The 25,941-nt window shown below is 40.4% G+C and overlaps 1 protein-coding gene across 1 annotated transcript in view; it reads left to right on the top strand.

Moving 5' to 3' along the window:
- Positions 1-25,941, top strand: part of DOK6 (docking protein 6) — a 394,048-nt gene that overhangs the window by 227,152 nt on the left and 140,955 nt on the right. The window contains exons 4-5 of the mRNA XM_065935112.1: positions 6,686-6,805; positions 20,882-21,071. Coding sequence (XP_065791184.1) covers positions 6,686-6,805; positions 20,882-21,071 — 310 coding nt within the window. The remainder of the gene's footprint in view (positions 1-6,685; positions 6,806-20,881; positions 21,072-25,941) is intronic.

Genomic DNA, 25,941 nt, shown 5'->3' with positions numbered 1-25,941 from the left:
CCTGGTCCTGTCTTGAATCTTAAGACTCAAGCTGAGTTTCATCTTTTCAGTGATTGCCCCACCTCGCCTCAGTCCTCTTTCAGCATCCCTCCGCCAACCCCCTGCTTTTTCTTGGTTAATTCTTGGCACTTCTTGTATTCTCTGTTTTGAGACTTCCTGACCCCACTGTTGAGCAGCAAATCTTACCTCATTATTTTATTTCTTAAGCTTCAAGCAGATGTAATCACATCATGTTCCATCCAGATCTATATACCCTCCTAATTTTTCACAGATCACATCCCCTTAAATTAATTTGCTTGCTTGGAGGTTTTCCTGGTAGAAAGGAAGAGACTAATTGGCCTTTGTTGTTTGTTTGTTCAGTTTCTTACATTAAAAAGGATACCACACGCAGCAGCTTAAACCAACACAGATTCATCATCTTAGAATTCTCAAGGACAGAAGTCCAACAGCAGGCTCACTGCACAGAAACTGAAGTGCCGGCAAGTCTGCATTCCTTTCTGGGAGCTCTGAGGATAACACAAGCCCAGGTTCACTGGGGCTGTTGACCAAGTACCATTTCCTACTCTGAGCAACTGTCAAGGCTTTTTATAATAAATTGCGCTCCGCCAAGAGAAACTGTCTCAGAGCTCTGTGTGGTTTCTGTCAGTCTTTCACAGCTAACCACAGCACTGGCAACATTTCCATATTCCAACACGCGGCTCTCCTCTTAAATGTTTTCCTTTCTGCTCCCAAGCACTTCACGTTTGCTGTGTAGAAAGGAATTGCTTTTAGGCCTTTGGAGAACGTGACTAAGACAAAAGCTCTTTTTTAGAAAAAAAAAATTATTTATTAAATTGTTCATTTATTTGTTTTTGGCTGTGCTGAGTCTTTTTTCAATTATTTATTTACTCATTCATTTATTCATTCTGGCTGTGCTGAGTCTTTTTAAAATTATCTACTCATCCATTTATTCACTGTGGCTGTGCTGAGTCTTCATTGCTGCACGCAGGCATTTTCTGGTCATAGTGCGTGGACTTCCTGTTGCGGTGGCTTCTCGAGTCTCAGAGTACCAGCTCTAAGTGAGCGTGGGCTCAGCAGTTACAGCACACAGGCCCAGTTGCTTCTTGACATATGGAATGTTTCAGGACCAGGGGTTGAACCCGTTTTCCTTGCACTGGCAGGCAGATTCTCAACCACTGGACTACCGGGGAAGTCCCTCCACATTTATTTATTAGTTTGCATATCCAAGTGCTGCACCCACTCTAGACTATATCAGTGCCTCTCTCACTCCAGTATCAGAATATGTTGGTTGGAAGGACAGACAGATAGCTCAGTGGTATAAAGGCTATGGGGTTTCCCATGTGGCTCAGTCGGTAAAGAACCTGCCTGCAATGCAGGAGACTGCCTGCAATACAGGAGACCCAGGTTCAATCCCTGTGTCAGGAAGTTCCCCTTGGAGTAAGGAATGGCAACTCACTCCAGTATTCTTGTCTGGAAAGTCCCATGGATAGAGGAGCCTGGCTGGCTAGAGTCCATGGGGTCGCAGAGCCAGACATGACTAAACCACTATACCACCTCATAAAGGCTATGATAACAGTAAACACAGAATGAAATGGAGATGTAGAGGAAAGATGTGCAATCCAAAATTGGGTCTGAAGGAGCTAAACAAAGAAGAAGCTCTTAGAAAATGAGAAGTTCCACATCCCCAAACTGATCAGTCCTGGCCGTCAGACCTCAGCAGATGGGGTCATTCCTGTGAGCTCAGCCTTCTCGTCTTTGCTGAAGTGAGCAGGTCGGTTGTCACTGGCTTCTTTCTTCCTACTACAGAAAAAGTAAAAGAAACAGAAAAGTCCACACTGCATCCATAAGGCCAGTTAAGTGACAAGTAGGTGCCAATTTTTAAGAGTGAAAAGTGTCATCAAAATGTATATTTTAATGGCTCTATAAATTTCAAATAACAATAAATGAGTTCTTTGTAGTCTTTAAGCAACAGTCTACATCAGGAGACATTTTTTTCCTTCACTTTCCACAAAAGTATGTATCTAAGAAGACTTTAATAACAACATTTGTCATCAAATTATAGCAAATCTGCCCAGCTGATAAAAATTACATTATGCTTAAAAATTCCTGATTTTGCTGAAGACAAAGCAGTATTATTTTACCTACATTTTGCTAAGATTTTCAATAAAAGCCAAATTTAATGAGGACTAAATTATTATTTCCACATAAAGCTAGTCTTGCCTGCATCTTACAATAAATTACCATGAAACTGAATTGGTGCTATTTTTAATTCTGCTATATGATTTTAGCTGACAGCCTGTTTTCTGTATATATGGGAGAAAATTTTTCACCGTTTTCAAAGCTCCTTTTGGATCATTTAATGCTCATGTCATTATCCTAAGGCCTAAATTTAGTGAAAGTAATAAAGCTTAAATTTAATCATTTGTTCAGTAAGTATTTATTAAGAATCTGGTGTAAAGACCTCCTCTTATGCAGAGGAATATAACTGTACTTTCCCCAGAATTCTAAACAGAAGCGATGGGAAGACACTCAGGAGTGGTCGTCCGTCTATGACTGTATCTCTCCTTTGCAGGACTGCTGATTGTCAGTTTCCCTACAATCAGTAAGCCCATTTGTCTCATAATTCACTCAGTTTAGTCTCTCTTCTCTACTATTTGTCTTGTTATTCATAAACATCTTTCAGCTTTTCTTTTTTGGAAATTGCCAGATTTCTCTAACTAATCCTGTACATAATTAAAATGTTATTTAGGTTTCTGTGCCAGAGAAAAGTTATTTATCTGAATTAAGAATTTGAGCATAGCTGCAGGCTACCTGAAAAAGACTTGTAAATGAAAAAGCATTTCCACCATGAAGAGGAAAATGCAGAAAACATTTTAGAACATTTTCTGCCTTTATTTCTCCACAAAGCAATTTAATTATTTACACACTATGTGTAGAGCAAGATCGATGTTTGAAAGATAAAACAAAGACAAAAGGCACTGAATTTTATGGGAAAATAATGATTTAAAAATGCAGTGGGTTGAGATTATTGCCCTTGTATTTAATCTGCTCAGTTCTGTGAAAATAGAAAGGTGAAAGTTAAGGTTAACTGGGAGAAAAACACTAGTTAAATAATGATGGGACAAAGTAAATTAACATGCAATAAAAGATATTAAAGGACTTCAATACAGAGCATTTGCCTAAGAAAGAACAAATAAAAAGCACAGCTATAATTATTTGAAAGGTGACCATCGAAAACAGATTTTAGACCACAGAGCCTAGTATAATTCTCAAACAAATATACTTGTCTGCAACAAGACTGTTAGATCAAGTGTGCAGACTACAAAGGTGGATACTTTTGACTTAACGTGAAGGTTTGGGGCTGATCTAACTGAACCAAACACAACCCAGAAGAGGATGGACAGAATGCCAGCTGCTTCTCAAACTTGACTGTGACCTCGGGGCTGACCCGCGCTGGTCACGGGCAGCAGTGTGGCTCCTGGACCCGCCTCTCCATTTCAGTCCTGGCCACCCTCCATGCAGCCTGGTTCCTCCAGCATAGGCGTGCAGACACACAGACACACAATGCTTGCTCATACTCCGACACAAATGCTGCACACACTCACATACTGATGCACAGACCCACAGACCCACTCATCACTCACACTCTCACAAATCCTAACACACATATTCATATGCACACGCACATGCACTGATAGACACTTAGACACACTCACATGCACTGATACACACTCACACAAAGACACACACCCTCCCTTTCCCACTCGCCCTGCTAGTCCCTCAACAGGTTCCCTGCTCGCTGCTCAGCCCGTGTCCTGGAGCCCCGGCTCCTCCAGGCTCAGCCACAGCCCTCATTTTAGTTCAGTTCAGTTCAGTCACTCAGTCGTGTCTGACTCTTTGCAATCCTATGGACTGCAGCACGCCAGGCCTCCCTGTCCATCACCAACTCTCGGAGCCTACTCAGACTCATGTCCATCGAGTCGGTGATGCCATCCAACCATCTCATCCTCTGCCGTCCCCTTCTCCTCCAGAGCCCTCAGAGAGTTACAGAGATTCAGACACAGCTGAGGACTAAACAAACTGGGACGAGAGATCTCCAGTTTCAACAAACTCCCAGGAAATCTTGATAATGAGACTCCTAGGACCACACCCTGTGAACCACTGGACCTTGAGACCACAAACATTTAAAGAGAACTGTTGGCTCAAGGGTGCTTTGTCATACTTAACACTTTTATTTTCACCCCAAATACCATAGTGGATACTCTTCTTTCTGTCTTTGGGGTCCTGAAAATACTCACAAGCAGTCATGCAGATGAGGTGTTAACTGCATGTTACTTCTCTGGTGATTTAAAGTATTATAGTTTGGAGAAACATTCAAAACATTGAAATGTAAAAAGAAAAAACTGGAGTCATGTTGTCTCCCTTCCCAGAAATGTCAAGGACTTCTAGAGACACATCATGGAAATTGGCTTGAGATTTTGATCATTGTTAGAAAAGTTTTCAAAACTTTCATAAATTATTTAAGTCGAAACTCAAATACCTAATAAAAATTATTTTCAATATGTGCTGTTGTTGCTTCTATAAATTTTTTCTATGAATGCTGGCATTCTGTTGCTAGAAGAAAAAAGGTTTTTTTTAGAAAGCTGTGCACCTCAGCAATGCCTTCTTGTCATTATAGTAGCCCTGGGCTTCCCTGGTGGCTCAGTGGTAGAGAATCTGCCTGCCAATGCAGAAGACACAGGTTCAATCCCTGGGTTGGGAAGATCCCCTGGAGAAGGAAATGGCAACCCACTCCAGACTTCAGGCCTAAGAATTCCATGTGTAGAGGAGCCTGATGGGCTACAGTCCATGAAGTCACAGAGTCAGACACACGTTAGCAACTAAACAACATCATAGAGTGATTGGGAAGGATTATTTTCTTGATTCCTGAGGAAAAGCCCACCTCCCAAACCCGGCTTCTGACTCCTCTTGAGCAAGGAGACAGTCCACATGAGAATCTACTTTCTCCTTGACATAAGCAGCCGCAGTAACATCACAGAGGACCAGCCCTGAAGGGTACTAACCATACCTTTTGCAAAGAAAGATCACTTTTGTGATTGGAACATGGGAACTATCGTTTTTATGAGAATAGTACTCTGTGGGAGATTGTGTGTTCTTTTACTTTCTAACAATATTCCATGGTCTTGATAAGAGTAGAAGTAGATGACAAATGTGGCTTGACATCTCATTGGTCAAACTCGGTCCTGAAGCTAAGGCAGAGTGAGCCAGCATGGGGAGAAAGTGTTAGCCAGGTTTTATGGCATTGGCTGTGGAGCAGAGAAGGTGGTGCTCAGATTCCTAGAGTCAGGAAACCTTGTCACAGATGATTATTATGGGGACTTAAAATGCCAAGGCAAGCGCTGGAAGGTCATCCACGGAGAGCAACAAGAGCTTTGAAGGAAATTTATATTAAATGGCTCTAGTACAGATTTATGCTACATGAAACAGTCAAACGTTCCCCTTTTATCTAGACCATGGAGTATTGTTAGAAAGTAAAAAGAACCCGCAGTCTCCCACAGAGTTCTCTTCTCTGGGCAGATGTCAATGGAAAGCTCTTATTTAATTTCTGTGAATTGATTTGGGGGCTTGGCCCCAAATTTCTAACCTCATCTTCTTTTGGATCTCTGCATATAAAAATAGTTAGAACACTTTGCTTCCAATTCTGTCTTGGTGCTGACCCATGCTAGGATGTGAGACCAGGTATGCTACTAATCCTTAACTATCTTGCCCAGCTAGGTCTTATATTAGGTTCAAATTCATCCATGTTTGTGGAAGCATTTGATACTGCAGGATTCTGTGTAAGTGTGAGACACTCTCATGTTTTCAGCAAAGGAAAAACATAGATCCAGAGAAGTTGCAGAGTAATGACAGTGAAAAGAGAGTGATCTAATTATTATCTTTAGGCAATTGGAGTTTTCTAAAGGGGAAAGTTATTTTCAATATCCTATCCCTAATTTTTTAAAGTAAGGATGGCCCACTTCTGATGTTTGTAGAAACAAAAGTGGTTACGTTCTTTTGTTGATCTGTGATCCACTGCAGTTCAGAATGGCTCAAAGGTCAGACCTTCCATCTGCACAAACCAGTGTTACATTCACGAAGACATTCACGTGTTTAGTCTAGTTTGACGTTTTCCAGCTATCCACTTACATATTTTTAGTTTATATTTAATTAAATATTATATACTTCATAATTTTTATATTTAATATTTAAATTAAGTAAGTTCTCTCCCCAAACTAAATCAATCTAAAGTATACTGGATAGTAAGCAAATCTTCTCAGTCTCTTCTTTATAAATAAGATAAATTATATGCATGCTAAGTCGCTTCAGTCGTATCCAACTCTGTGCGACCCCATAGACAGCAGACCACCAGGCTCCTCTGTCTACAGGATTCTCCAGGCAAGAATACTGGAGTGGGTTGCCATTTCCTTCTCCATAATTATATAGGGATAGCTTAAAATATCTTTAAGATACAACAGATACAATGTTATAATGTCAAATCATGGGCAACAATTGTGGAGATTGTTTTAATAGCTTTCTAGCTTCCTGAAGGTGGATTTTTAAGGCTCACCGCTCGGTTCAGGAAGTGGTCCTCTCCATCCTTCCCAGGCAGCCTCACCTGACTCTGATGGCCTGTGCTTCTTTTCAGAGCTGGAGGCTGAGGAGTGGTGCAAACACCTCTGCATGGAGTGCCTGGGGACCCGGCTCAATGACATCAGCCTTGGGGAGCCCGATCTCCTGGCCGCCGGCGTGCAGAGGGAGCAGAACGGTAAGTGTGTGGCTCCCTCCTTCCCTTTAAAATGCACAGGGAGTTGTTGAACTTTGAATCTGAAAGGACCTCAGAAATGTTTTGAACCAATCCTTTTTTTTAAAAAATTCAGTTTTAATTTAATTGGAGGATAATTGCTTTACAATATTCTGTTGTCCTCTGCCGTGCAACAACGTGAATCAGCCACTAGTATACATATGTCCCCTCCCACTTGAACCTCCCCCACCAGCCCCCACCCCATCCCACCCCTTCAGGTTGTCACAAAGCACCAGGTTGAGTTTTGGGACAATCACCCATATTATACAGCAACTTCCCATTAGTCTCTTTTTTTTTTTTCCATTTATTTTTATTAGTTGGAGGCTAATTACTTGACAATATTGTAGTAGTTTTTGCCATACATTGACATGAATCAGCCAGAGGAGAACATAGGCAAAACACTCTCTGACATAAATCACAGCAGGATCCTCTATGACCCACCTCCCAGAATATTGGAAATAAAAGCAAAAATAAACAAATGGGACCTAATGAAACTTAAAAGCTTTTGCACAACAAAGGAAACTATAAGCAAGGTGAAAAGACAACCCTCAGATTGGGAAAAAATAATAGCAAAAGAAGCAACAGACAAAGGATTAATCTCAAAAACATACAAGCAACTCCTGCAGCTCAATTCCAGAAAAATAAATGACTCAATCAAAAAATGGGCCAAAGAACTAAGCAGACATTTCTCCATAGTCTCTGTTTTACATATGGTGATGAATATGTTTCAATGCTAGTCTCTCAATTTGCCCCACCCTCTCCACCCTCCTACTATGTCTAAAGTCTGTTCTCTATGTCTGTGTCTCTGTTCCTGCTCTGCAAAAATGTTCATCATTACTGTCTTTCTAGATTGCATATGTATCCATTAATATACTAAATTTTTTTTCTCTTTCTGACTTACTTCATTCTGTATAAGAGGCTCTAGGTTCATCCACTTCACTAGAACTGACTCAAATGCATTCCTTTTTATTGCTAAGTAATATTCCATTGTATATATGTGCCATAGCTTCTTTATCCATTCATGTTTGCTGGACATTGAGGTTTCTTCTATATCCTAGCTATGTAAATAGTACTTCTATGAACACTGGGGTACATCAGACCAATCCTTGTTAAAGCAAAGTATATTGATCAACGTCAGCTATTAAGGATCTGTCTCAAGACTGCACACCACCTAGAAAAATGCTAAGGTACAGCCCAGGTCCCCTACATTCTTGCTCTGTGACATTGCCATTTATTTCAATGGCAATATAATCAATATATTAACTCAATGTACATAAGGTTTTGAATGGACAGTAGTAGTCCTACATTTCTTCTTAAAGTATTGTCAAAGATTTGGAGTCTAAATAAACAATCTTGGCTTATGTTGTTTTTCAGTAGATTTTTAGGGAATGTAGAGAATATTATATCTTTGCTCAGGCTGCCATAACAAAATACCGTAGACTGGGTGGTTTGGACAACAGGAGTTAATTCCTCACAGCTTTGGAGGCTGAGTTCTTGCTGTGGACCCATGTGGTGGAAGGAGAGAACAGGCTGTCTCCTGTCTTCCCTTAGAAGGGTTCTAATTCATTATGAGGGCCCCATCCTCATGACTTCCTCTAAACTTAGTTACTCCCAAAGCCTCCATCTCCTGATCCTATCACCTTGGGAGTTAGGGCTTAAACCTATGAATTCATGGAGACACAGTTCAGTCCACAGCATCAATTCACTTCAGTTCAGTTGCTCAGTCATGTCCAACTCTTTGCAACCCCATGGACTGCAGCACACCAGGCCTCCCTGTCCATCAACAACTCCTGGAGTTTACTCAAACTCATGTCCATCGAGTCAGTGATACCATCCAACCATCTCTTCCTCTGTCATCCCCTTCTCCTCCCGCCTTCAGTCTTTCCCAGCATCAGGGTCTTTTCCAATGAGTCAGTTCTTCACATCAGGTTGCCAAAGTATTGGAGCTTCAGCTTCAGCATCAGTCCTCCCAATGAATATTCAGGACTGATTTCCTTTAGGATGGTCTGGTTGGATCTCCTTGCAGTCCAAGGGTCTTCTCCAACACCACAGTTCAAAAGCATCAATTCTTCTGCACCCAGCTTTCTTTATAGTCCTACTCTCACATTCATACATGACTACTGGAAAATCATAGCTTTGACTAGATGGACCTTTGTTGGCAAAATAATGTCTCTGCTTTGTAATAAGCTGTCTAGGTTGGTCGTAACTTTTCTTCCAAGGAGCAAGCATCTTTTGATTTCATGGCTGAAGTCACCATCTGCAGTGATTTTGGAGCCCCCAAAAATAAAGTCTCTCACTGTTTACACTGTTTCCCTATCTATTTGATGAAGTGATGGGATTAGATGCCATGAACTTAGTTTTCTGAATGTTGAGTTTTAAGGAACTTTTTCACTCTCCTCTTTCACTTTCACCAAGAGGCTCTTTAGTTCTTTGCTTTGTCAGAAGGGTGGTGTCATCTGCGTATCTAAGGTTATTGATATTTCTCCCAGCAATCTTGATTCCAGCTTGTGCTTCATCCAGCCCAGCGTTTCTCATGATGTGTTCTGCTTGTAAGTTAAATAAGCAGGGTGACAATATATAACCTTGACATACTCCTTTCCCAATTTGGAACCAGTCTGTTGTTCCATGTCCAGTTCTAACTGTTGCTTCCTGACCTGCCTACAGATTTCTCAGGAGGCAGGTCAGATGGTCTGGTATTCCCATCACTTGAAGAATTTTCCATTTGTTGTGATCCACAGAGTCAAAGGCTCTGGCATAGTCAATAAAGCAGAAGTAGATGATTTTCTGGAACTCTCTTGCTTTTTCAGTGATCCAGCAGATGTTGGCAACTTGATCTCTGGTTCCTCTACCTTTTCTAAATCCAACTTGAATGTCTGGAAGTTCACAGTTCATGTACTGTTGAAGCCTGGCTTGGAGAATTTTGAGCATTACTTTGCTAACATGTGAGATGAGTGCAGTTGTGCAGTCGTTTGAGTATTCTTTAGCATTGCCTTACTTTGGGATTAGAATGAAAGCTGACCTTTTCCAGTCCTGTGGCCACTGCTGAGTTTTCCAAATTTGCTGGCATATTGAGTGCAGACTTTCACAGCATCATCTCTCAGGATTTGAAATAGCTCAACTGGAATTCCATCACCTCCACTAGCTTTGTTTGTAGTGATGCTTCCTAAAGCCCACTTGACTTTGCATTCCAGGATGTCTGGCTCTAGGTGAGTGATCACACCATTGTGATTATCTGGGTCATGAAAATCTTTTTTGTATAGTTCTTCTGTGTATTCTTTTTTTTTTTTTTTTTTATTAGTTGGAGGCCAATTACTTCACAACATTTCAGTGGGTTTTGTCATACATTAACACAAATCAGCCATAGAGTTATACGTATTCCCCATCCCGATCACCGTGTATTCTTGCCACCTCTTCTTAATATCTTCTGCTTCTGTTAGGTCCATACCATTTCTGTCCTTTATTGTGCCCATATTTGCATGATAAGTTCCCTTGATATCTCTAATTTTCTTGAAGAGATCTCTAGTCTTTCCCATTCTGTTGTTTTCCTCTATTTCTTTGCACTGATCACTGAGGAAGGCTTTCTCTCTCCTTGCTATTCTTTGGAACTCTGCATTTAAATGGGTATATCTTTCATTTTCTTCTTTGCTTTTGTTTCTCTTCTTTTCTCAGCTAATTGTGAGGCCTCCTCAGACAACCATTTTGCCTTTTTGCATTTTTTTTTGGGGGGATGGTCTTGATCACCGCCTCCTGTACAATGTCACGAACCTCCATCCATAGTTCGTCAGGCACTCTGTCTGTCAGATCTAATCCCTTAAATCTATTTCTCACTTCCACTGTATAATCTTAAGGGATTTTATTTAGGTCGTATCTGAATGATCTAGTGGTTTTCCCTACTTTCTTCAATTTAAGTCTGATTTTGGCAATAAGGAGTTCATGATCTAAGCCACAGTCAGCTCCTGGTCTTGTTTTTGCTGACTGTGTAGAGCTTCTCCATCTTTGCCTGCAAAGACTATAATAAATATGATTTCAGTTTTGACCATCTGGTGATGTCCATGTGTAGAGTCTTCTCTTGTGTTGTTGGAAGTGGGAGTTTGCTATGACCAGTGCGTTCTCTTGGCAAAATTCTGTTAGCTTTTGCCCTGCTTCATTTTGTACCCCAAGGCCAAATTTGCCCATTACTCCAGGTATTTCTTGACTTCCTACTTTTGCATTCCAGTCCCCTATAATAAAAAGGACATCTTTTTTGAGTGTTAGTTTTAGAAGGTCTTGTAGGTTTTCATAGAACCGTTCAACTTCAGCTTCTTCAGCATTGCTGGTTGGGACATAGACTTGGATTACCGTGATATTGAATAGTTTGCCTTGGAAACAGAGATCATTTTGTTGTTTTTGAGACTGCATCCAGTACTGCATTTTGGACTCTTTTGCTAACTACGATGGCTACTCCATTTCTTCTAAAGGATTCTTGCCCACAGAAGTAGATATAATAGTCATCTGAGTTAAATTCACCCATTCCAGTCCATCTTAGTTCTCTGATTCCTAAAATGCCGATGTTCACTCTTCCCATCTCCTGTTTAACAATCTGATTTCTTACTACACTTCCATAGTACACCTGAAAGTGAAAGTGAAAGTCACTTAGTCGTGTCTGACTCTTTGCGACCCCATGGACTATACAGTCCATGGAATTCTCCAGGCCAGAATACTGCACTGGGGAGCCTTTCCCTTCTCCAGGGGATCTTCCCAACCCAGGGATCGAACCCAGGTCTTCTGCCTTGCAGGCGGATTCTTTACCAGCTGAGCCACAAGGGAAGTCTGTACTACACCTTAGGAAGTACAATGCATGAGAACTCAGAGTGTGGATAACAAAACTGAGGTTTATGTGTCATATTACTGCACTGTTCTCTAACTTAACTTTTCTGATGTCTCAAGAATTTATGCTGCATCTTCTTGTGTAAAGCCTCTGAATAATGAAATCAGAGTAGTGTAACGAGCTTTCTCCCCTCCATTTTTAAAACTAACTATCATCACTGGAATATCTAGTGGTACGAAAATAGAAAGTTTCCAATGTTATTAATTTCTAATGACTCATGTTTTTGAAAATAATGAGGGATATTGGTGAAGCTTGACACTAGTTGTTAGAAGAAATTCTGGAATAATCTGTGGTTATACACTAGACAGCACAGGTTAAAAAGCGTCAGTATAACACTGATGGTGATTTCGTTTTAAATAATAATATTCTGATAACATAGATACACATATGGAATACACATGTGTATTCTGATAATAATATTCTGATATCTTATAGACCATTAAAAATCATTACTCTTTGTTTTTTGCTGAACTGAGAAAAATGTTTTCTCTCCACTAACTAATCATGAATATATACAGGCGCAAATTTTGCCCATGTTGCTAGTTTTAGAAAGTCACGAAGGCATTCCTGTGACTCTTTCTAGCTTCCTTTTGATATTTCAGTTTCTTTCCCACACTTTCTTGGATTTCATCTCTCTGACTTATTTTCTGAGAACTATGCTAAGTACAGAACATCCATAATCATATTACTTAAAATATGCTGCTCATTCTCAGTTTGAGAGAAGAAGGAAAAAACTCTTTACCAATAAACATTCATCAAGTACTGCATACAGAAATATGAAGAAAGTGAATAAATTAGGCCTGTGGGTGGAATCATTGCTGTGTGCAACTTGTTTGGTGTGAATTATATGCTTTTACCTTAAAGACCTGGGATTACATATGGTTCCTATCCAAGTATATAATGTACTCTTTTGATTATTATAATTTTTATTGCTGATTTGATAATGTCAAAGTAATTTACCTACTATACAAAGGTAAAATTTTAATATAATTTTTTTAGGATAGGAAAAACACAGAATTAAATAGCCAGAGCTATGTAAGAAGCACAAGCAGATTTAGCCTACTAAGTAAACTCTTTAGGACAAAACTTGAATGTGGGCTGCACCCCTTAAATAGATCAGGTTCCTTAGTCACTTCTAATTTCAGTTTGCTACCGTGTGAAAATAAACCAATACTGATTTATGGTGTTATCCTGATGGTTACAGGGAATAATGTAAAATAAAGACTAACTCATGCTTAGATTTTTTAAAAAAAAGCACAAGTCTGTTTGTTTAAACCCAAGTAAAAATAAAGAAATCAAAAATTAATTCCTGCATATAGTTTAGAGAAGACGTAAAGTTATAATGTCATCCAATGGTTTTTAAATAATCCTAAATTCATACAAAGGGTTATATGTGCTTTTAGTATATAGTAATATTTAGTTGGAGGACGTAGTGTTTGACCCATTTAAATGACTTCCTGAAAGTACATGGTACCCTAAAGGAAACTGGCAGGTATCACACACACATACTCACACACACTCACACACACACTCACACACATACTCACACACACATTGCGACTCTTCCATATTTAGCTTTCAAAGGAAAATCTTAGCTGGGAGGGTTTCCTTTCCCCAGGAAATACCTTCCATGTGGGTGAATTTCTCCCTGACTCCAAGGCCATGGACATAGCCATTCCTTCCATCTCTCCCATCAAGTCCAGATAACAGCACTTTCCCTCCACTTCTTCTGGCCCATTAAAGTCTAGCTACAACTTTGTAAGATAGTGATTTATACTATAGGACAATGTGGAAGGCATAAGCCTTAACAGAATGTCAAAATTGCAGCCTCAACTACTGGTAGCTCAAAAATCCCAATGAATATGTGTGTACATGCTGCTAGGACCCACACACACACAGATTGGCACAGGTTGTTACTGGCATTCCCCAGTTTTGTCACTTCCTAATCAGTGGACCTCTTCCAAAAAAATGATAATCCCATTTCAAGATCTGCCCTGAAATAACTAGAAGTAATCCGTAAAATCTCATGCTGAAGACCAAGAGTGCTCATTAGTCAACATGAACCCTCTCCCTTGAGCCCTAGAATTGCTTTAGGGACACACCTGTTTGTTAGACAGGACACCTGTTCATTTTACTACATGAAGGGAAAGTATTTGTTGTTTTAGCTAATGCAAGTGTTTTTTAAAACAATGTTACCTTGTAAAACTGACCTTCCACAGTTTTCAATCATAACACCTCTTCATATAAACAAAACTTTAACTTCCTGATATATGCTTGAAGTCATTAATGCATTCAGATTAGAATCATTCCTTTATGAAAGATTCATTATTACAGATTCAGGGGTTTCTCCTTGAGGCATTTCAGAGTTAAATTCTACATTTCTTTTTCATCAGAAACATTATTTTAATATTTTATCAATGATGGGCTTGGATTCAGTTTGAAATTACTCCTAAACGATGAGAGGCACATGTGTGCAGAATTGATGTCATAAATTATCGTATCGTTCGTGGCTCATGGTGGTCTTGTGGGGTCCCATCACCAAGAGAAGACCCACTGCTCAGTCCCGACCACAGCATATTTCTTGACATTCAAAATTGCTACTTGCCCTTGAAGGTTTTCCTGACGCTTCAAACAGCTTGGTCTTATTTACTCTGAGACTAGCTAAGAGTAAACATTTGTGCGAATTGTTTATTTATTCTCTAATTGGAGGAAAATTGCTTTACAATGTTGTCGTGGTTGCTGCAGCACAACAGCTCAATTCAGCCGTATGGCACACATGTCATCGCTGCTGGGCCGCCCTCCCCTCCCCACCCTGCCCCTGCAGACCATCGCAGAGCGCCTGTCTGGGCTCCCTGTGGTACACGGCAGCTTCTCACCAGCTCTCTGCTCTACGCATTGCGGTGCATATGTGTCTGCGCTTCCTTCTCCGTGTTGGTTCTTTCCTTCCCCTACTGTATCCACAAAGCCGTTCTCTGTCTGCATCTCCATCCCTTCCCTGCAGATGGGTTCATCAGTACCATTTTTCTAGGTTCCATATATATGCATTATTAATATACCGGGCATGGTTTTGTTCAGTCGCCAAGTTGTGTCTGACCCTTCGCAACTCCATGGACTGTAGCACGCCAGGCTGCCCTGTCTCTCATCATCCCGGAGTTTGCCCAAGTTCATATACCCTGCAAATAATTTTTAAAGGTATAACATGTGTTGCTGGGTTAAAAGTGGTTATTGATTAAGTTCTTTGCTTTAATCATCTTTGTCTAGTGTTGTCAGCTGTTTTCCTATTGATTCAAAATCTGGCACGGGATACGGGAAAGTACGGGAGGATAGCACGCCACACCCACCTACTCACACACACACACACACACACACACACACACACACACACACACTTATTCTGACTTCAGATAACACTGCCACAAAAGAGTGCACATTAAGTGGACAATCTGAGCTTTACCTTCTTACAGCTTTCAGAATCTTCACATCGTTCAGCTATATTTAAGATAGCCTATACTGACCTTGTGACTGACCTTGTGACTTCCCTTGTGGCTCAGCTGGTAAAGAATCCACCTGCAATGCGGGAGACCTGGGTTCGATCCCTGGGTTAGGAAGATCCCCTGGAGAAGGGAAAGGCTACCCACTGCAGTATTCTGGCTTGGAGAATCCTATGGACTGTATAGTCCATAGGGTCTCAAAGAGTCCAACATGACTGACTTTTTTTTTTATGCTGACCTTGGAAAATATTCTGGTACAGTATTACAATCGTATTTATTTAGAAAGGAGTCTCAAAATACATAATAGCAATCCTAGGAAACAAATGCAATGTATTAATCACTAATAGCAGAGGTAAGCATCACAACCAAGAAGCCAGCCACTTGTACGAAGTTCCTCCTGTTACAGTTGCAAGTGGATTCAAGGATCTGTTTCGCTATTCATGCAAGAGATCACCCTCCCAAACAAAATGGAGAAGTGACCTCAGACTTTGTCATCTGGTTAATTCGGTGTCAGATTTGAGGGTTTGGTTTTTTCCCAGGACCAAGAGTCCCTACTTAGAAATGGGCTAGAATTCTCATGAATTCCTACTTTTAGCCAAAGAATATGTGTATAGCCTTTCTCTGGTAGCAAAACAATATTCCAGTGTTGTTTATAAATTATTTACTTGGGTTACCCTAGCAACCATGCTCCCTACATTCCACTCAGACTTGTATGTCATTCACTCATTCATTATTCATTCATCAAAGATTTTTGAGGCTATGCTGTGTGAGAACTAAGCTGAGGAAATGTGGTGGTGGTTTCATCACTAAGTTGTGTCCGACTCTCGCGACCCCAGGGACTGTAGCCCGCCAGGCTCCTCTGTCCATGGGATTCTCCAGGCAAGAACACTGGAGTGGGTTGCCATGCCCTTCATACAAAGTAGGGCCATTACTTTTAAGAAGCTCACAGAGTAGTAAGTGAGACAAGCTCGTACCCACAAGGTGTATCAATCATTGTTTATTTTCCTATGTTTCTTAAATGTTTTAAAAATTAATTTATTTATTTTTAATTGGAGGATGATTGCTTTACAGTACTGTGTTGGTTTCTGCCATACATCAACGTGAATCAGTCATAGGTATGCTGTGCTTTTGGTCATATAAAGAAAGCTTGATAGGTTGAACTATGATGAGAAACCAGGTTAAATGACTCCTCATTTCACAGAAAACAAGCACAAATATACCCACACACAAAAAGAGAAAAGAAAAGAAGTCTCAGTATTCACTAATATCATTTTGGATATATCCAACTTTTGATGATTCGTTATTTTCCTGCTACAGTAAAACTATAGTGTAAAGCTTGAAAGTCAAACCCTTAGCCTGAGGAACATAAGTGGCCAAGCTTAGCACATCATCAAGTTCTTGTCCACTTTTCATGAGCTCTGGGGCCAGGGTCAAGGGACTAAGGTACCCTAAATCTCAGATTCCTGCTCTTGAGGATGATACTGTTGGCACACATCCCACAGGATGGTAGTAAGGATGTAAAGCAAGTAGCACAACAGCTACCAGGAAAGTCAGTATTTCTCTAGCATATTGTGAATGTCTTCAATTCATTCACACAAGTGCATGTTAAACAGGAGAATTCTGGGCCCCACCCACACCTTTAAAGTAAATATCTCTGGGATGTGGGGCCAGATGTCTGTATTTTAATAACCCCAGGAACCCTAATACGCACTAAAGTTTGAAAACCCAGGGTAATAAACTTTTGATTATAAATTAGCTTCAGAACATCTACCAATGATTTTAGGAAAATCATTCCTAAAATGAGTGAATGATTTCTTGCAAAGTTTCTTGTATTTCTTACAAAGTTTCAAAATTACTGACATAAATTTAATAACAACATCCTTGTATTACCTTCTTAATATCTGTCTACACTGTAGTGATAGCTCCTTTTTTACCTCCTGTGGGTTATTTATGGCTTTTTTCCTTCTTAATCGGCATCATCAGATATTAACTTATTTATTAAGCCTTTTTTCGGTATTATTTAAAGTGTATTAATTTCTGCTCTCACTATGTCTAACCACTGTTAGTTGCTCTACCATTTTGTTTAATTGCAGGATTCTTTTTCAAATCTTTTAGGTGGATGTTTAGATCATTAATTTTCAGCCTCTCACTTTTAAAATATATTTTGTAAAGTTCTGCATTTTTCTTTGACAATAGTTTAAAATCCTAGTTGTAGTAATAACATTCTCAGAGCTCAGATTATAATAAATGTTAAAATCAGAGCAGAAAATGGGGGAAAATGTTTTTAATTTCCATTTGCCATAAAAGAAAAATTGAAAATATTATCTCTGATTATAGACTTTGTAAATAAAACTTTTATTGCTTAATAGAGATTCAAATTACCCAAACGATTTAAGAAAATAATAGAAACCTAAAATCCCTTTTTCCGTTCAAGAAATTAAAATGAAAAATGTACAACATCCCATACATAAACTCCAGTCACATACTGTGCACTCTTGAATTCTATTTAAAGGAGAAATAATGTTAGTCCTATGCAAACTTTTTCAGAAAGCAGAAGAGGAGGGATTATTTCACAATTCATTTTATGAAGCCACTATAACCAGATACTGAAGTCAGAAAAAGTCAGTGTAATAAAATTGCAGGTAGATATCATTCATGAAAAAGTTGGCTTGAAACTCAGCATTCAGAAAACTAAGATCATGGCATCCAACCCCATCACTTCATGGCAAATAGATGGGAAAAAAGAATGGAAACAGTGACAGATTTTATTTTCTTGGGCACCAAAGTCACTGCAGACGGTGACTGCAGCCATGAACTTAAAAGACACTTACTTGCTCCTTGGAAGAAAAGCTATGACAAATCTAGAGAGCATATTAAAAAACAGAGACATCGCTTTGCTGACAAAGGTCAGTCTAGTCAAAGCTATGGTTTTTCCAGTAGTCATATATGGATGTGAGAGCTGGACCATAAAGAAGGCTGAGCACCAAAGAACTGATGCTTTCAAATTGTGATTCTGGAGAAGACTCTTCTGAGAGTCCCTTGGACAGCAAGGAAATCAAACCAGTCAAGTGTAAAGGAAATCAGTCCTAAATATTCATTGGAAGGACTGATGCTGAAGCGGAAGCTCCAATACTTCCTGATGTGAAGAACTGACTCATTGGAGAAGACCCTGATGCTGGGAAAGACTGAAGGCAAAAGAGAAGGGGACAACTGAGGATGAGATAGTTAGATGATATCACCGACTCAATGGACATGAGTTTGAGAAAAGTTCGGAAGAAGGTAGAGGACAAGGAAGCCTGGTGTGCTATAGTCCGTGAGGTCGCAAAGAGTCAGGCACGACTTAGTGACGGAACAGTAGCAACATGTAGATACAGATACAGGCTCTCATTGAAGATAACTGATGGAACAATGTTCTTTCTTCATTTCTCAGCTATAGAACTTACCTCATTTTGCCTTTTTCTTTAGGAAATAATTGCAATTATTTGAAATGATTATATTTTAATAATTTTGAATAATTTTATATGAGATCTCTATCTATAATACTTTCATGGGTCAACAATCTAAGTAAAATATTGAATCATTATTTTTAGTCCCCAAATATGTAGACACATGAACATAAATAGTGCCCATATGCTTACTGAATTTCCAACTATTGTACTTAAGTTAAATATAACCAACTTGGCACCGGAAAATCTTTGCTTTACAGAATACCTGCAACAGGAACGATTCCTTCCATTATATAGACAGTTGCAGCTCGGGACCAGCAAACATACAGTGTTCAAGCCCGCAGCATCCTGAAGGATGGTAGCATATTCCTAAATATCTCAGTCCTTGACCAACTGCAGCTGCACGACTATGCCTCTCCAAATAATTCATGCGACAGCTCTGCCTTTAAAGCACTGTTCACAATTAAATTCAAACTCACAAAGATGTATCTGCCAGTAATTCTTAAACTTTTTGTTGTCATGACTCATTTTTTTGTAATTCCTCAATTCTAGCAGCCCATCTTCATCGCTGTTGTTTAGTCGCTCAGTCATGTCTGACTCTTTGCGACTCCAAGGACTCTGGCCTGCCAGGCTCCTCTATCCATGGAATTTCCCAGGCAGGGATGTTGAAGTGAGTTGCCATTTCCTACTCCAGGGGGTCTTCCCGATCCATAGATTGAACCTGCGTCTCCTGCATTGGCAGCCGGATTCTTTACCACTGAGCCTCCTGGGAAGCCCTGATATTTGTCATATTGTTGCTTAGTTGCTAAGTCGTGTTCGACTCTTTGAGACCCATGAACTACAGCACACCAGGCTTCCCTGTCTTTCTATATCTCCCTGAGTTTGCTCAAACACATGTCCATTGAGTCGGTGATGCCATTCAACTGTCTCATCCTCTGTTCTCCTTCTCCTCCTGCCTTCAGTCTTTCCCAGCATCAGGATCTTTTCCAAGGAGTCAGCTCTTTGCATCAGGTGGCCAAAGTATTGGAGCTGCCTCTTCAGTATCAGTCCTTTCAATGAATATTCAGGGTTGATTTTTCTTTAAGATTGACAGGGATGTATTTATTTCATCGTGGGATATATTTTTCACTCATTTTATTAGTTAGCATTTTATTAGTTCATTCAAATATTAGTTAACTAATATTTATTGATCACTTACTATACACCAAAGATAAGGTGCTAGGAATTAGGGATATTTTATAAAGACACTTTGTAGGTCATAGCAAGTTCTTTACTTCCTGGAACTTAGCAACTAACCTTATCTTTCAAAATAAAGTATATCTAATGCATTTAAATGGGGACCAAGGGCTGCAGAATTTTGCAGTGATGCTTCACATACACAAATATTTATAAAGGGTTTGGAATCATTGCCTAGTAGATTTTCATCTACAAAATATCCAGGAATGAAAGCATTATGTGGTTTTATTTTGCTTACCGAAACAATGGCTGAAGTTCTGCAGAAGGCAGTCATGAATATCTGCATTTATCATATGCTGAATTTGATCATGAGTACTCTGTGCTTGGAGAGTCGGTCTGAGTGGGCATTAAACACTTCATGCCGCAGAAGTAAAATTGAGTAAGTTCTTGTGTAAATTAGATAAGGCATTCCTCCCCGGAATTGTTTATATGACATCCACTTAAGATTGTGTGAAGAAGCAGACAGTAACACCATTTGGGCAGAGACTCCAATTAGCTTTTTGCCCTTATGTTCCCATGGTACAATTTAACCATTTAATCCACAACTCAGAGGATGCATGGAGAAGGAAATGACAATTCCAGTATTCTTGCCCAGGAAATCCCATGGACAAGGAGTCTGGTGGGCTACAGTCCATGGGGTCTCAAAGAGTTAGGCACAACTGAGCTCACTCATGCATGCACATGGACACACGCATGCACACACACACACACACACACACACACACACACGGAGGATACAGGCCACAAGAAGTTGAAGAATGAGAGAATGACTGAATGATTAAGACTACATTAACCGCTTTTCCCACAGAATGGGAAAAGAGTATTTCACGGTGTATGTCGGTGTCACCAAGGAACACGGTGACCCTTTCTGCAGGCTGTAGGCTTTCTGCAGGCTGTAGACTTTCTGCAGGCTGTAGGCAGGTATACAGGTTAACATTGTGCTGCCGTAAAAGTCACACCTCTCTTCACTGCATTGTCTCCGTTCCTTGTTTCTTTGCAGAACGATTCAATGTGTACCTTATGCCTACACCAAATCTGGACATTTATGGCGAATGCACAATGCAGATCACGCACGAGAATATCTATCTCTGGGATATCCACAACGCCAAGGTCAAGCTGGTGATGTGGCCCCTCAGCTCACTGAGGAGATACGGGCGGGACTCAACGTGGTTCACGTTTGAGTCGGGCAGGTAAGCTCTGAGGGCAGAAGTGACATGAAGGAGGGGCCTGGGACCAAGATTTTGTGCTCAGGTAGATGGTTGTTTTCATAAAGGCTCAGCTCGTTAGAGGTCACCAAATATATAATTTCTTCAGATCCTTGTTGATAATCTGGATGAAACTGTGTTAACTCTATGGCAGGTTAATTACTCCAAAATAACTTCAGTCTCTTGTGCTGGCATCAAACTACTTTCATAATTATTTTTTATCATGCAATATATTTGTGAAATTATTACAGTATTATATTTTGGGTACATCCTCCTATATTTTTGATGCAGTAGGATTTCCATAAAAGTCAACATGTCCTTGCTGGCATTACTTTTGTGGATTTTTTTTTTAAAGGGAAAAATGTTGAAAGGAGTCTTATATAAAATTGCTTAAATATTACTTTTTAGGTTTGAGATAATTTAATGCAATATTCATTTATCCAGATGTTTATGTTAATAGCATTAGTCAAGTATAAATATTGATATTAATTCAGAATGACTGAAAAGAAAGTTGGCAAATCCATAATTTATGGAATGTGTGACTCAGATTTTAAACGAAGTATGTCAAGACAGATACACTGGTTTCTTGATCACAGCATATGGTTGGAATCCATAAATGTCTAAAATGAATGCTTGCTTCACAATCATTATTCACAGATATGATTTAGACATGAGCTTCAATCAACTGTATCAGGTTATTATGTTGTAACCTCTTTGTGATACTGTTGTCACTCGTCCAAAATAAGACTTAGGTTTGGGGATTCTATATAAGAAGTGTTTAATGTATTCACACTTGGGTATATGATTTATCACATTCTAAAAATGAATCGGTGGCCTTATAGGGTAATTATGAAGTCGCCATGTGACTGAGTAGACAAATTAAGATAGTTACGCAACAGAATTCTACCCACCATGACACACACAGCATGGATGAATCTCAAAAACATTGTTGTAACATTGGTAGGAAATCCTGCAACAGACAAAACTGATTTATAGCAACAGAAATCCAATGAATGGTTGCCTCGGGTCAGGAGAGAATGGACTCCAGGGGACACACAGGACCTGTGGGGGTGGAGACCGTGCCCTGGATCCTGACATTTGTCGAGAGCCACGGAGCTGTTTACTCAGTATCGGTGTCCATCGTTATATGCAAAGTATCCCTCAGTGTTTCCAACATGGAAGAAAAGTGGGGGCATTTACTCTTCTTATTTTATGTGCTTTTACACTGTTTGAGGTTTGGCAGTGAGCATTTGTCACTTTTACAACAAAGCACTTCGCCTGGGCGGAATGAGGCCAAGGAAGGGGAGAGAGCTGTGAGCATTTCTGGACGGGGCTTCGAGGGTGGTTCTTGAAGCTGTGCGCGACAGCGGGCCTTGATTCCTAGGTAGGGACAGTAAGGGCAGAAGTCTGTTCCTGTAACCTGAGGCAGGCCTTGCACTTTTTACGTTTTCCTTGTAGGTCTCCCTTTGTCCTTAGTGTTGAGATGTTTTAACACTTGACGTTGGGACTTCCTTAGTGGCCTGCAGGCTAAGGCGCTTCAGTGGTGTCCGACTCTCTGCGATTCTGTGGACTGTAGCCCGCCAGGCTCCTCTGTCCATGGGATTCTCCAGGCAAGAATACTGGGGCGGGTTGCCATGCCCTCCTCCAGAGGATCTTCCCCACTCAGGGATCAAACCCACATCTCTTATGTCTCCTGCATTGGCAGGCAGGTTCTTTACCACTAGTTCCACCGGGTGGTTAAGAATCCTCCGTGCCAGGCTGGGGGCGCAGGTTCGATACCTGGTCAGGGAACAAAGATCCCACATGTCATGGAGCAGCTGAGCCTGCTTGCCACAACTGCTGAGCACACGCGCCACAGATCAAGAGCCAGCACACTGTAACCGAAGATCCCGATGCAACCAAAGAAATAAATGAATATTTTTTAAAAAATACTTTATATCATCTGGTTTTAAAAGTCAAGCCAGGCTTTAGAGGGAGTAGTTGGAAAGAAAAGCTTAAAATCACTTACTGTATCTGCATCTGGAGAAAATGGCTTTTAATATTTTGCTGTAATTCCTTCCAATGTATTTTAAAATCAATGTATTTTCATTTAATATTATATTGAGAAGTAATCTCCTATAAAGTCCTATAAAGTCAAGATTTTTGTGACCATATGGTATCTGAACATATGGCTGTACTGTCATTAATTTAACATTAGGGTGTTCCCAAAATGAACTATCATAAATAAAGCCACACTGACCATCTGTGAAAAGATGTGCAAATATCTGATTATTTTCTTAGCAGAGCCTTTGTAAAGCAGAATTCCTGGGTCAAAAGCTGTGAACGTTTTCAAGGTTCTTCACAGTATAGCAAATTGCTTTCAAAGCAGTTTCAATTCACACACCCTCTAATGGTGCAAAGAGCGTTCTTGACCCCATAACTACGGGCATTAAAAAGATGATTTAAGATGTTTCTATTTTAAGAGAGGACTTGGATATCTTGTTAATTTTTTTTTTCTTTTGTCCTTTGTTTCTTTATGTTTGGAGGTTTGTCCTTGTGGTTACTGTTCATTTGTGTTTTTCTTTCTCTGAGTTTTGGGTGTCCCTTGCCCTTGGAATATTGACCATTGCTCTGTGCATCTGTTTTATAAACTCCAGAAGATCTCACTCTTGTTAAAGGAAACCAAGAGCAGAAGGGTTTGTCCAGGTTTGACCCAGCTCCCCGAGTCAGGACTGGGAGAAGGGGTGTGGGGGGGCGTGGGTGATGACACGGGACAGTTTAAAGGAGAAGCCGGCAGGTCGGTTTTGTGCTGTCAACGCAGTGGATGAGCTCCAGATCTCCATCTTCTGGGTTTTATTTCGTTCCTCTCTGCACGGGGCACAGCATTTGGGGGCAGTCTCTAGCCATTTGCTTGTACTACCGCATGTACTGGAAACTAATAAAACTGGGTGTTGAACTAGGCTTTTTTCCACTGACAGGCTTTGTACAACTTTGCTCATTTGCTTGGTCGTGCTGGGTCCTTGCTGCCTGCGCTTTCTCCGGTTGCGGTGAGCGGGGCTGCCTTTGGCGGCATGTACGGGCTTCGCGTACAGCAGTGACTTCTCCTGTTGCAGAGCCCAGGCTCTGGGCTCGTGGGCTGCAGCAGAGGGGCTCCCTACTGACGAGTTTTTTTTTTTAATGAATTTTAAATTCTACTGTGCCAATAAAATATAAGCATGAACGGTAGAAATGGAGCAAGATCATTCTTCCTGGAAGAACACACCTCACACATCCCGACAGTTGTAATCATACACCCATGCGGGTGAGGATTGGAGAGGAGGACCAGAGAGCTTTCGCTGGGAGCTGACCTCACTCAGAGGGGCGTGGCCTGGGGAGATGAAGTCACAGCCTGCCTAGAGTAATTGCTGCTGCTACTGCTACTGCTAAGTCGCTTCAGTCGTGTCCGACTCTGTGCGACCCCATAGACAGCAACCCCCCAGGCGCCCCGGTCCCTGGGATTCTCCAGGCAAGAACACTGGAGTGGGTTGCCATTTCCTTCTCCAATGCATGAAAGTGAAAAGTGAAAGTGAAGTCGCTCAGTCGTGTCTGACTCTTAGCAACCCCATGGACTGCAGCCTACCAGGCTCCCCCGTCCATGGGATTTTCCAGGCAAGAGTACTGGAGTGGGGTGCTAGTTAACCATAAAAGAGCACTTTAAAAGTGAAAAGCAACCTGGTTTACCATGCAAGCTCATTTAATCACAAAGTCAAAACAAGATATCCAGACCTGCAGAGGACGTCACAGGAGTCATGATAATGTACAGTTTTACCCTGTGGAAGATAAAACCACTTTTTTTATTTGCTGGTGGGGCTTTTTCACTTCATGAAACCTCATAAATATTGTAAGCAAAAATCAGGATGAGCTCAAAGGCCTGCAGAACAAGATTCAAACAATCCCCAAATCCATTTTTATAAAGTTATTGTTCAAAACACAACTTCCCTATTCAGCAAAACACTTAATATAACAATCGGTGCTTAAAATATATCTTACTAAACTCTGATAGTATTGTCTCTATTGAGAAGCCTGGAGACAATCTGGTTACAGACTTTTAACAATTGGAAATAAAAAGCAGTACAGTTTCCACAGGAAGATGGTGAATGGAAGCAAATGCTCTGTGTGCTATAATCAAGTATCCCCTGATGTCATAGAGATTTATTATGTCCTTAAAGCTTTTCCATCAGTCATGCAGAGAGAAACCCTCCTCTAATGTATGACCACTCAGTTAAAATATAGGGAAGGCAGAGAGTTTTTAAATAGGATACCGAAGCATGATTACTCTCCCCTCAAAAGACTATATCAAAATTAAAGACTTGTCTCTGCAAGAGACGCTTTTAAGGGACTGAAAGGCCAGACACCAACCTAGAGAAGATACTCCGAAGTCACATGTTAGACATTGCACTTGTATCCAAAACATATGATGAATTTCCAATTCAAAAATAAGAAAAAATGCAACCCAACTTTAAAAACAGGCAAAAAATGTAAGCAGATACTTCACCAAAAAACACATATGACTGATCAATAATTACGCTAAAAGATGCCAAACCTAATTGTCCACTGTGTGTGTGTGTTAATTGCTCAGTCGTGTCTGACTTTTTGCGACCCCCCCTGAACTCTAGCCCACCAGACTCCTCTGTCCATGGGATTCTCCAGGAAAAACTACTGGAGTGGGTTGCCAGTTCCTTCTCCAATTATTCAGTAGGGAAATGAAAATTAAAACTACAATGAGATACAACTGTATATCTATTATAGTGGCTAAAGTTATAAAGGAAAAGCTGACAATACCAAATGCAGACAAGGATGCACAGCAGTTGGAACACGTACAGCTTTGGTGGGAATG

Source organism: Muntiacus reevesi, chromosome 4, assembly GCF_963930625.1.
Source record: "Muntiacus reevesi chromosome 4, mMunRee1.1, whole genome shotgun sequence".
NCBI lineage: Eukaryota > Metazoa > Chordata > Mammalia > Artiodactyla > Cervidae > Muntiacus > Muntiacus reevesi.
The sequence above is the reverse complement of the archived record's forward strand: the minus strand, read 5'-3'. Positions and strand labels throughout refer to the sequence as shown.